General features: G+C 40.9%; 1 protein-coding gene across 1 annotated transcript in view; it reads left to right on the top strand.

Annotated features, from left to right (window-relative positions):
- LOC105074969 (NACHT and WD repeat domain-containing protein 2) overlaps positions 1–12,928 on the top strand; it is an 89,209-nt gene that overhangs the window by 60,257 nt on the left and 16,024 nt on the right. Inside the window, exon 2 of the mRNA XM_010962698.3 lies at positions 4,809–4,897. Coding sequence (XP_010961000.2) covers positions 4,809–4,897 — 89 coding nt within the window. The remainder of the gene's footprint in view (positions 1–4,808; positions 4,898–12,928) is intronic.

The following is a 12,928-nucleotide window of genomic DNA, read 5'->3' as shown; positions in this document are numbered from 1 at the left end:
AATTTATTGAGTACTGACTATGTGCTGGTGGCTGATCTAATTTCTGTGATATAAAGATGTATGAGAAAGTCCCTGCCTTCCGTGAATTCTTAAGTCTAATGGAGGAGATAAACTACAAATAATGATAACAAAGTACAATACTTGATGTTATATAAGGGTGAGCAGAGTGCTGTGGAGTGACCTGGAGAGGGCATGCCTGTCTCTGACTAGTAAGAGTTCACAAACTGTGCTGCCTTTGCCTGGGATTCAGGAGGGTTGGAGTCTGCCAAGCAATGGGGGTGCAATATTTAGGGAATTCTGAGCATGTAAAGCAGTATGTCTAAAGACAAGGCTCAGATTCAAGTAATATCTGAAAAACACTCTGGTGTGTGCATGATAAAGAGCAGTAGAAGATAGAATTTAGGTAGGAGAAACATTTACACCTGTTGAACATTGTGGACTTTATCCTCTGGGCCACCGGATGACAGCCAAGGTCTTTAATGATCAGATCAGCTTTCCCTTTTGTTTCGTCTTAGAATTCATCTCCAGCAGCTCTGTGGAGCATCAGACTGCGATGAAAAGAGACAGATAACAGGTCAGTCAGGTAGGAGACTCTGGGACTTTAAGGGTTGAGAGATGGTGAGTACCAAAATAGAGAGTAGCCAGATTCAAAGGATGTTTATGATAAAATTGACAGGATTTGGTGATATTGAAATAAGGAATGGTGAGTGTGATTGGTTGGGCACAGAGGTCTTAGGGGGCATGGAAAGGAGACAGCCTCTGGGAAGCTGCCAGACAAGAAATCAAACAAACAACAACGAAAGTTGGACATGATGTCCAGGCGAATCATTGGCTAAAGGGCCAGGTAAAGAGGGAGAATCCAGGCAAGAGCAAACGTACAGAAACTTGGAAAACCAGGCTGGAATGATGCTTGTAGGTGGATCCTAAGTAAGTTTTCTGAGCTGCCAAGAGGGGAATGACTTTATCTGCTGTCCATACTCTTAAGTTTGGGTGAGGTGGGGGCAGTAAGAGGTTCCAATCCAACATGATCATCTTGGCACTCTTATTTTTAATAAAAATTTGGAATTACTCTAAACCCTTCTTCAAGTAGAATAATGATATTGACTGATAATTCTCCTCCAACTAATGTTCTTCCTGCGGGTAATTCAGATACGGCACAGAGACTGTCATTAACTCTGAAATCATAGAGGAATTATTTAAAGAGCAGCTCTTTAAAAACCTAATAATGCTGCCAAAGTATTAATGCATCTTTTCAAAGCATTAAGCAGCTGGGCAGATACAAATGGATGCAATGACTATAAAGAATAAATGATGATATACCTAGTTTTGATCTACACTTTTTTTAAAGGTCCCTTTTTATGTGTGACATTCTGTGACTTAATTTCTCCTGTCCATGACATTCTCTTGGTTTTTAATTGCCAACCATCCGGGTTTGCTGTCAGTTTGAATCAGGTTTTTTACATAATTAAGCCAGCCTATCTGTCACCCATCATAATTAATCCATTCAATTTTAATTACTTTTCCATTTCCAGAGTCAATCATCCTATATTAATACAAATATAGGAAAATATATGTCATTTTTGTAATATAAGTAATACTACAGAATGCCTGTCATACACTTCCCTCACATTTTTAGAAAGGTTCAACCTAATTTGATAAAATATATTAGTATTGCATTGCCAGAAACACAGAAACCAGAAATCAGTATTTCGTTTCATTCACTCACTTCATGAAGCCGTCTTTCTAAATCCCATCACTTATTCTGCAGAATTTCACAGTCTGGGTTCTGTATCCACCCAGTGACACCCAGGAGGGCTTTCTGTTTCTGGAAGTAATTGCAGAGATGCATTGCGTGTCAGCTCATTTTTGTCACTGGTGCCCGTGTGGGGTTTTACTTTTTCTGTAATTGCACCTGACTCTTATCACTGGGGATGCAGCAGTGAAAGAGAAGAAGGTTCTGAGTTCCATTGAGTTCACTTGGCAGTGGAAGAGACAGATAGTAAACAAATAAAAATCACCAGTCATAATGAGTAGTGTGCCAAGAAGTTCAAGAAGGTGATGTGATGGAGAGTGGTTCTGCAGCCGTGGAGGGCTCAGAGAAGGCCTCTCTGAGGAGGTGGCATTAAAGCTGACACTTGAATGACAGGAGATGCCCTGAGATGATCCTAGGACTAAGCATTCCAGGAAAAAGTCATCCCTAGAGCAAAGGACATGAGAATATAATCCAGGAACCAGATGAACGCCGGGGCTGCTGGAGTGACATGAGCAGGGAAAGTGGCAAGAAGTGAACTTAGAGGGGGAGAGCATTCACGGTGAGGAGTGTGGACTTCATTCTGAGTTCCATGAGGAGCTGCTGGAGGGCTTTAAACCGGAGGGTGATGTGATCAGATTGACATTTTTAAAAGATCAGTCTGACTGCTCTGTGGAGAATGGATTGAAGGGGGCAAGTATGGAAACAGCAAGACGGGGTCCAGATGAGAGAGGAGTCTGGCTTGCACCAGGTGTGCAGAGAAGTAGACTAATTCAGGATTTGTTTACAGATAGATGGAGCCAGAGAATTTATTGATGGGTTGGTTTTTGAAGAGTGTATTATAGAAAGGGAAAATCTGTCACGGATCACTCAGATTTTTGTTGTCTGTTTCATAAATATTAGGATTTCAACACCCCTTAACCATTCTGGAAAGTTACTGCGTTCATCGTTCTCCAGGATTGATTCTTTTGCGCAGCTGCGTGTTCTCCATGGTTAGCGCAGACCGTGGCATTCGGCTCTCTAGATTCAAATCCGAGGTTTCCAACTTAGTGGTTGTACGACCTCAGGCAAGTCTCTTAACCCCTTTATATTTGTTTTCTCTTATAAAAAAGTGGACTAATCATGTTATCTATTTCCTAGGATTATTGACAGCAGTGACTAAGAAAATATGAACAGAAATACTTAGCACACTGCTGGTCTACAGCAAGTACTCAGTAGATGTTAGTAATAGATTCTTTGTTTCTGTCTTGCCCTCCTCACTATTGCACATTCCCATCTCAGTGCCAAGTAATAAGAGTTAAAGTAACATTTTTAAGAAGCAAATAATTTCTACTTCTTACCACTTCATAATTTTTTCATGTATTATTTTGATTCTATTTTTTTTAGAGTATCTCAACAATAATCCTTGTTTAATATATTCCCCAATTCCACATCTGGCAATATGTCTTCATTTGTAAAGTGATGTTTTGTTTGGGTTTTAAACATCTGGAGCCTTTTAGAGAGATTGAATATTATCAGCTTTACTGTGAAGTTAGTGTTTTCAGCCCTTAAAATGGGGTTGGGTGTTGGGGGTGGGAGGGTGGGCATCTGAGCCCAAGATTAGATAAATCATGGAAGAGCTTAATCTGCTGCCTCCATCGGAGCCACGGCAGCACGTGGGCCGTGCTCAGGTGTGTCCTCCTCAGCTGGGTCCTCCTGCTTTCCCTTTGGACTCGGGTCCATGTTGGCTCTCCCGTGGGAAGAGACCCTACTTGTTTGGCTCACAGGGTGATCCAGAAGACCTTGTATTGAATCTTGGATCCCATGTTAACACTGGTTCCCGTCACTCAGTCTGGCTGCAGCTACATCTTAGACTCTCAAGATCGGTTGTTTGCCTCTTAAAACAGGTTCCAAAACAGTAGGAAAGGAGAGTAGGTCAGTGTGGCATATGGTTGAGTTTGCATGGACAGATTGCTTGAGAATAACGGGCACAATCTTTTAAATTGGTTCCTTAGTTATAAATGTGGTATGCAGCTGTTTCATAGTTTTGGCTGGGATTGAGGTACATTTAGCAATTGGTACTTTTCGTGAGATAACACATTAACCTAATTTTTCAAAGCTCTGTTTCTCATCTCTCTCTCTCTGAAGTTAGTTGGGTGAGGAACAGACTCTCTTTGCTATAAGCATCTTACGGCATCAAAATTGACAGGGAGCGTCATCCACCGCGGGTGGCCTTCGAATCCTTTTCTGAGCAAAACAGTCAGCATTAAACACATATATATTCTGTGGTTCTTCTGGTTTCAGGTTGTCTGTTTCTTCTTGTATTTTTTAATGACACAAATAATTTCAAAAATATTTTATTTCAAAGATTTTACACACTGTGGCACAAGTGAAACTATCCCCTCTCTGATACAACAGGTCCCTGAGTCCAGGGTGTGGGCTAATTAAACCGCTGGCCAATCCAATCCACCGGGTGTGGAATCTGCTCATTTGGGATGTCAGCTCCCACAATGTGTCTTGCCTAACTATTGTGCTCATTGCATGGATGCTGTGTGGAATCTTGCAAAAATCAGTAGTTGTAAATACTTTAGGAAATGATGATGGTAGAGAATGATAGGTGGGTTTTTTTAGAAATCGGTAACTAGATTAATCAGTGAGTCTGTCTCTGTGTGTTTTGAAATGTTTACACTTAATGGGGTTAAAACATCTGATAACCCTACAAGTTTTCCTTCTACCTCTTCCAAAGACAGTGTGGTTGTGGCTATTTAAGAGCTCCATGTGAGGGCCTTACATAGGCATAAAGAATCACCAGTGAATTCTCTGCTCTGCCAGCATCCACAGAACTTCCCCAGGGGGCTCCCATCCATTCTGTGGGATTCTTGTGCATGCCTGGTAGATCTCAGCTCTGCTTTCTCTGTGAAGAGCAAGTCTCCTCCAGCAGGCAGTATCCCATCATTTCACAATACAGGACCCCGACTTGATTACGTTAATGTTTCATTGTAAGCTTTCTTTTTTTCCAGAAATACATACATATGTGGACGTAACTCGCTTTCTATTTGTTTGCTTTTCTACCCCACAGACACGGGAGCAGAAAGACAGGCACTAAGAGAAAATGTGTATCCTAAACTGAGAGAATTCTGCAGAGAAAACTATGGATTAGAATTTCAGGTAATTATGCAATTAATTTCATTTTTTAATTATATCAGCTTAATAATGTTTGTTTCTTGTCACAGCTTGGCTGTTATAAAAGACAAATTTTAAGTGCCCCCCCAATTTAATTTTTTAAGCATAGGTGAAAAGAAACACTGTAAAATGGAAATTAAAGTATTTAGTCATTTTTGATGTTCTGCACTTTTATGCTCTGCTTGTTGGCCCCTACCTGGTATTGGCTCGTCTTTTTCTTCGAACATGCTTATTTGGTTGTTTTGATGCTCTTAACTATTCTCAAAAAATTGAAGGTTTCGGAGCACCTGCCTTTAAGCTAGGATCTCTAGAAATGTTTTGCATCTAAAAATTGGGACCAAATTTCTCACAAGTATTTCTTTTTAGCAGCCTGGCCAGTCCTTGCCTTCTGTTCTACCTTTTAGTTTTTATTCACATTGTAGAAGATCCTTTTTCCTGAGCATTTTGGGGATTTGCCATTTACTAAAAAAAAAATTATTCAGCCTTTCAAGAGATGGTACCTGTGCGTGTCATTGCTAAAATTCATAAACATCTGGGCATTTGTAGACACCAGTGATTGGCCACCTAATAGAAAAGTACTAGGAGATATTGAACGTATCTTGGAGATCCAAAAAATTGTAAAGTAAATGGTTCCTGCAACAGATAGCATTATTTAGTCAGAATTTTTCAACCTCATTTACAATGGACATCTGAACTCTCCAGTGCTTACTCAACTACGTGTTTACATTGTGAAGTAAGGAATATGGACTAGAGGTTCGTGGTGTAGGTGCGCAAAATGTGCCGTTGTTAACGGAGGAACATTTCACCCTTTGTTTCCTCCTGAATACAGCTGACCCTTGAACAAAGCAGGGGCTAGGAGTGCTGACCCTCCACACTGTTGAAAATCCACAGATTTCTAATTTGAAAAAGTGGATCAAGAGATTTTAGGGCATGTCCAGGTTCACCCAGTTGGTGGATGGCAAAGCCAGGCTCAAAACTAGATCTCTGAATACTGAACTGTAGCTTAATTATAATATACCACATGGCTACCAACATAATAACAAGATCCAAATTGATGGACATGATTTGCACTTTCTATATATTTTATATTGGTTGTTAGGAAAATCAAACAGTATAAGGTATAAAACACTCTACTTGGATGACAATGTTAGCTACATTGCCTATTTACATTGATTTTTTAAAAATTTTATTGTGTAAAAGCTAAATTCCATATCCTTTAATTCTATTAACAGCTCAGCTTTATAGATGGGTACAAGAGGCTCAGAGATTTTAAATGAATTCCTTTGAATATATACCCAGAAGTGGGATTGCTGGATCATATAATACTATAGCATTTATTGAAAAAAAATCTGCACATAAGTGGACCCACACAGTTCAAAGCCATGTTTGTTATTCAGGGGTCAACTGTATATAGTTTATCATGGTATACTTCATAATGCCTTCTAATGTGACACATAGAATAATAGTCTCAGAATGACTTCAACCCCAATGCATAGTGTCAGGCAGCAGCCAGCCATTATGACACACATATTGAATAGTCACCATTTACTTGAAAAATGGTAAACCTAAATTCCTTGTTGTGAGCTCAGCACTACTTTCTCTGAGGAATCGGGTTCTGCTGATAACAAGGTCTCAACTGTTATAAAAATTCTGGTATGCCAAGGACTTAGACATTCCCTGGGGACACAGTTACTATAAAGAAATGTGTCCAAGCATATTAATCCATCTTTGAGTTTGGGTTTGCATCCTTTTTGTCAGTAGAAGAAGGTTGAACTTTGGAACAGCCTCCATAAAACATGGTATTGATTGGGATTAGTTGAGGAGAAAAATGTATTTCCCAAATTATAAGTAGACACAGGAGAAGACAGATAAAGCCAAAGGAAAACCTTAGAAGGCCAGGTCCACAGACTAAATTGATGGCAAAGATCATTCCTGGCAAATATATTGAATCAGTCACTGAGATGCTGGACAGCAGTGGAAACAACATTGGACAAATTATGACATGGAACTGAGCCCCAGCTCTTGACTATGAGTGACTTAACCCACCACCGGTCCTTTAGTTCAGTGTCTAAAACGGGCGTGGTGACAGCTTACACACCTGAGGTTTTGTTGAGAATAAAATATGCTAGGTTGCATTTGCTTCCCACCTTCTAAGCTCAAGTATATAGTATCTGAATCAAAGAATATATTTTTAGTATAGTCTTTTTTGGTAGGTTGATTATAGACCTCCCTGAGTTTATGTTTTCTAGAGAGATGGTTCTTTTTCCTCAACCTTAGCAAAATGTACCAGAAGCTTCATGACAAACCAACTTACCCATACAGTATTCTGTATTCCATCCTTATACATTGGACCCAGGACAAATGCACTTCCTGGAGTTACTCAGATATACCAGTCTATGTCGTGCTTTCTTGCCTTTGCTGTTCTCGTCACCTACAGTGCTTTTCAATCTGGCTCTCCACTTCCTAGGTCCTACTCACTCTTGAGACTCTTGCTACCTGATCTAAAGTCATACCCCTCTTCTCACCCACTTTGCACCTGTGTGTCCTCTGTTTGGTTCCTTGAACACATCAAGCTCATTCCCATTTAAGGACCTTGCCCTTGCTGTTCTCTTTCTGTAGGAATGCTCACCCTCTCCTATCACATGGGTGCTTTCTTATTGTCCTTCAAGTCTGAAATGTCACTTCCTAGAGATGCTTCCCTAAGGACCCAAACTCAAGTTACTCCCTAGATGTGCTCATTTACATCATCCTGTTTTAGTTATTTGCATAGCGTATGTCAGTGTTGGAGATTTTTCTTGTTTACTGATTATTGGCTTGCTTCTTGTCTTTCTTTCACTAGATTGTAAGTTCTGCAAGACCAGGGACTCATCTGCCTTCATGACAGCTACATTCTTGGTCCTAGAATAGTGCCTGGCATGTAGTAAAACTCCATATGTATATGTTGAATGATTGAGTGAGCGTACAAATGAATGAAGTGTCAGCCCAAACATTACTTGCTTAAAGAAACCTTCTCTGATTCCCCTGTCCCTCCCAGGTTATGCCATGTAACCTCCTCTTTGCTGCATCCTGTGTCTAACTCCCAGTCATTCATCCAGTTCATTCAAAAAGTGTTTGTTGACCATCGACCACATGCCAGTCAGCATTCCAAGTGCTGGGAATACAGGCGCAAACCAATCAGACCCTCTTCTTATGGAGTTGCCAATATTGTTGAGAGAGGCAGATAATAAATGATCAATTCCAGTGTGAGAGATGCATTTCATTGAGTAAATGCTTTTAAGAAAAGTAAAGCAGAATTAAGGGAGGGAGGGAAATGCCAGGTAGTCAGAGATGGACCCAGCAGTTAGACAGCCTCTGAGCAGAGACCTGCAGAAAGGGATGGAGCAAGCCATGCAGAAGTTTTGGGAGGAGAGTTCCAGGCACTGACAACCAGGAGTAGGGTCTGGGGGGAGCGTGTTTAGAATATTCTAGGAAAAACAAGCCAAGTGGGAGTGGGGTTGAGGGAGTAAGGGAAATAATTATAGAAGATGACATCAAAGTCAGATCACACTGGACCTTATGAACTAAGATTAAGGATTTAGAATCGTACTGAGTAAAGAGGGAAAGAGTGACATGATTAATGTTTAAGAGATTCACTCAAGCTTTGTGAGGGGACTGGAATTGGGGGAGAGGAGGGATGGCAGAAGCAAGAAGACAGTGCAAGTACAAAATGATGTTGGTGAGGACTAGAGTGAGTGTGGAGATAAGGAGACAGCTGGTTAGGTAACTGTTTCTTCGCCCGTCCGTAAGGTCTAGCAGTTCTCAGGACTGGGATTCTGTCTTATTCCGCTTTCCCAATGATTAGTCAAGTACCTGGCACATGGTAGGCCACTTAGGTAAATCTTTATTAAACTAAATTGACAGACTGGAGTTACATTTTAAGCAGGGCCATAGACTTTTATCTGCTTGCCTGTTTGACAAACTGTTTTCTAGCATTTCCTCTATTTTTTTCATTTAAACTAACATTTAATGAAAAGGCACCAGCCTCTCTGATTACGTGAATTTCAGCTAGTTCTGTGTGTAATACACGTGGTTGATTGCTCAGAGGTGGAAACACTGAATAGAAAGAAGGTCAAGCCTACTCAGAGCAAGAAACACGCTCAGAGAAGGACAAGGTGTTGAAATAATGTTATTTGATTTGCCAGTGTTCAGTAGGTGCCCTTGGCTACAGAGAAGAGGATAGAAAGGAAGAACAGGGGAATAAACTGGGAAAAATAAAGACAGATTTGGGCAAAAGCAGGTGGTGCAGGACCCAATAAAGAAAGGGCCTGTAATTACATGCACAGGTGCCATCCGTCCTTGCTTTTCCTCTCCATCCGCCCTGCAGAGACCCTGATCCAACCCTCACTGCTTCAAAAAATTCGATAAACAAAGAGCATCTTAACTGACCTTGTTCTCTGTTTACGCACAACAGGTTGCAAGTCCTTGAGGGAGAGACTAGCTCTCACTTATTTTTAAGTCCCCAGGACCTGGAAGAGTGTTTGACATTTAGTGGGGTTTCATAAAGTGTGTTAAGCAGGACTGCTGACACCATCATCTGACTTGAGTTTTTCTATACATCACCAGGGTAACCTTACTTAAATGTCATGTTGTCAATTCCTTTGCTTAAAATCTTTTAATATCTCCCTGCTGCCTACAGGGGTCCCTCTTTAATGTGATCCCTGCTGCCTCTCCTACTTCATCTGCCATTTTTTCCCAACATAAATACTCCGTGCCAGTCAGGCCATCCTCGGCCTGTCTGTAGAGCGCGTCTTGCCATCTGCTTATTCCTAACTGCAAAATCTCATTCGCTGATCTATTTCAGTTCTCCCCTCTTTTCAGAAATGTCCTTTCTCCTCTACTGCCTGCCCTTCCAAATCCAGCTAAAGGCCTAGCTTTCTAAGAAGTCTTTTCTGATTCCCAGATATCCCCCTGCCATGCCCTGAACTCCTATAAATCTGCCCCACCCCATTCCCACTGGTACCCTGGGCAGGAGTAAACCTGATTAGGACAAGGACCTCTGCAGGGGGTACTTGACTCATCTGGACACTTAGCTACTGTTCCTTTTCCTTCACCTTTAACATCCAGTAAATCCCAAAGACCTGTGGATTCCACCTCCCCAAATATTTCTCCAGTCTGTCCTGTCTGTTCAGGTCTATATTATTGTCATCTTGACTATTGCAATAGATACTCTGCTGGTCTGTTTACCTTCATCTCTTCCTTCTTCTCCCCAACATCAACCCCTCTACCTACCTTGACCACCTAGTGCATCTGCCACACTGCTGCAGGGGTGTTTCTGAAATGCAGATCTGACTCTTATCTACCAGAATTCTGCACTTCTTAGCATGGCTTTCAGGGTTCTACTTTCCACTCCTGTCTACCCCTGAGGTCTTATCTGTCCCCTCCCCAGCAGGTGGCCTGTTTTAGCCTTTCTCATCTACATTCAGTCCCCAGCAGGTTCTTCCTCTTCCCTGAGTCCTCACACCCACTGGGCCCTCTGTGTCGGGTGCCCTTAAATTGTCCCCCGTGCTGATGACTAGAAAATTTTCTACTTATTCTTTAAGAAATAGTGAACTTCCTTCTTTAAGATTCTGTGGTGCTTTATTCCTAATCATTTAATTGCACTTGTCACATTGTTTTAATTACTTGTTTTTTATTGGCATATAGTTGATTTGCAATATTGTTTCAGGTGTACAGCATAGTTATTTGGTTTTATGTATACATATATCTGTATATATATATGCATATATGTGTGTATATACGTGTATATATATTTATTCCTTTTTTGATTCTTTTCCATTATAGGTTATTACAAGATATTGAATGTAGTTCCCTGTGCTGTACAGTGGAAAATTGTTGTTTATCTATTTTATATATAGTAGTTAGTATCTACACATCTTGAATTCCCAATTTATTCCTTCCCACCCCCTTTCCCCCATGGTAACCATAAGTTTGTTTTCTATGTCTATGAGTCTGTCTCTGTTTAGTTACTTTTAAAATGTCCTTTCCCCAGGAACTAGGAGCTTATAGAGGTCAGAAATCATATTATTTATAATCTATATATCACTAGTCTTTTTTAGAGCACCTGGTTCACATTATATACATAATAAATATTGGTTGATTAAAATGAATTTGTTCATTAAATGAGTAAGACCCAGAAGCTGAGAGTCTAGACCAGTACTGTGCAAAAGAAGTATAATGTAAGTCATAGATGCAAGCCATAATTGCAATTAAATTTTCTAACTACATTTTAAAAAGTAAAAAGAAACAGAAATCCTTTAAGAATCTATTTTATTTAAGCCATTTATATCCAAAATGTGATTTCAACATGTAATCAATACAAAAATTATTAATGAGTTATTTTACATCTTCTTTTTATATTAAGTCTTCAAAGTCCAGTACGTATTTTACACTCACAACATATCCCCATTCAGACTGGCTACGTTTCAGGAACTTGACAGCCATATGTGTCCAGTGGCTCCTGGGCTGGACTGTGATGTTCTAGATGGAGGTGGCATCAGAGTGAGGTCATTCTAACTGGGATGAGAGCTGAGTGCCAGTGATTGACTCAAGCTGGTGCCCGTGTGTGAGGATCCTCATATCATCATCTCCAGCTCTTTGCCCTCCATAGTTACATGAAGATAATTCTGGTTTTTTGAGTGTTAAAATAATCTAAAATGGAACCCATCCTTTTTGCTTTTCCCAGTTACTCAATTGCTACTATTTCCCAGGCTCCAGACTTTAAAATCTTGGTGCATAGTTCATTCGTCACCCTTTACAAGCTGGACCCAAACTGCCCTGTTCCCGCTGATTCACCTGCCACAGTGTTTCTTTAGAAATTCACTTTGTCTTTCCACTTCACAAGTCTCTGTCCTTACTCAGGCTCCCATTTCTTAATAGCTGAGTGACTGTGGCAGTATTTTTGAATCTGTCCTTACCTTGGGTGTTTTTGTGTTCTGGTTCAGACTGTACATAGCTGCTCGAATAATCTTCTTTAAGTATTTACCAGATTTCATTCATTCTGAGATGCACGTTTTCCGACATTTTTACTTCTCAGAAATCAGGATTCATCTTACAAACAAATAGGTGCATCCCAGTGCAACTGGCTGGCAGTGCATTTCTCTTTCAGTGGAATGTGCAACATTGGAGCAGCCTACTACTGGTGATACTAGATTCAATAAAATGCAGCACATTATGTCATGTGTGGGGTATACTGGAAACAGCATACATTTTTCTGTTAGAAAGACTGGGATTCAAATTCTCGGTCTGCAAATTACCAGTCCTGTGACTTTGGGCAGATTGCTTGATCTCTTTCACACCTAGTTGATCCCTCTGTGAAATGAATAGGATAGTGTTCATCTTCCAGGATTGTTAGGAGAATTCAGTGAGATAACACAACATGCCTGGCACATGGAAGGCACTCAATTATTCATGTGCATTTTTCTTTTGCCTTTCAATACAGTAAAAGACTTTGGATCAAGGCATCTGTCTGTCTGAGGGGTCCTTAGTGTCTGGTGCAGATGGAAGGGGAATTGGAAGAACAGTGAAGAAATATCTCTTGCATCCAAGAAAGGATTATGTAGCAAGACAAAATCCTTGGAGTTCACACTATTAGCCTGAGAGAAGATTTCTCTAAATTCCTTTAATCCCTTCTTTAGTATGTCAACCAGTACTTAGGACTCTGCCCCTGGAGATCTAACATATAGAGAAGAGGTCCCAGCTGGTTAATGAGAGCAGGACCGACCCACCCGATGTGGTCTCTAGGAGAATGGTGGAAGGAGACCAGGGAGGCGCAGAGTTTGCTAGACTTGCCTCGCCATCCCCTTTCTCTGAGCTCTGCTTCAGAAAGGGGAGGTAGGTGGATCGGTAACACTGAGGGCAGCTTGCCTCTGCTCTCTACTTAGGACTCTGGAAAGAGAGATCACCTTACAACAGTCACCCCCCCCCGCCCCCGCCAATAGACCTGGGCACAGCTACATCATGACCAGGACAGCAAGAGAC

The sequence above is a fragment of the Camelus bactrianus genome, chromosome 2 (genome assembly GCF_048773025.1).
Source record: "Camelus bactrianus isolate YW-2024 breed Bactrian camel chromosome 2, ASM4877302v1, whole genome shotgun sequence".
NCBI lineage: Eukaryota > Metazoa > Chordata > Mammalia > Artiodactyla > Camelidae > Camelus > Camelus bactrianus.
The sequence above is the reverse complement of the archived record's forward strand: the minus strand, read 5'-3'. Positions and strand labels throughout refer to the sequence as shown.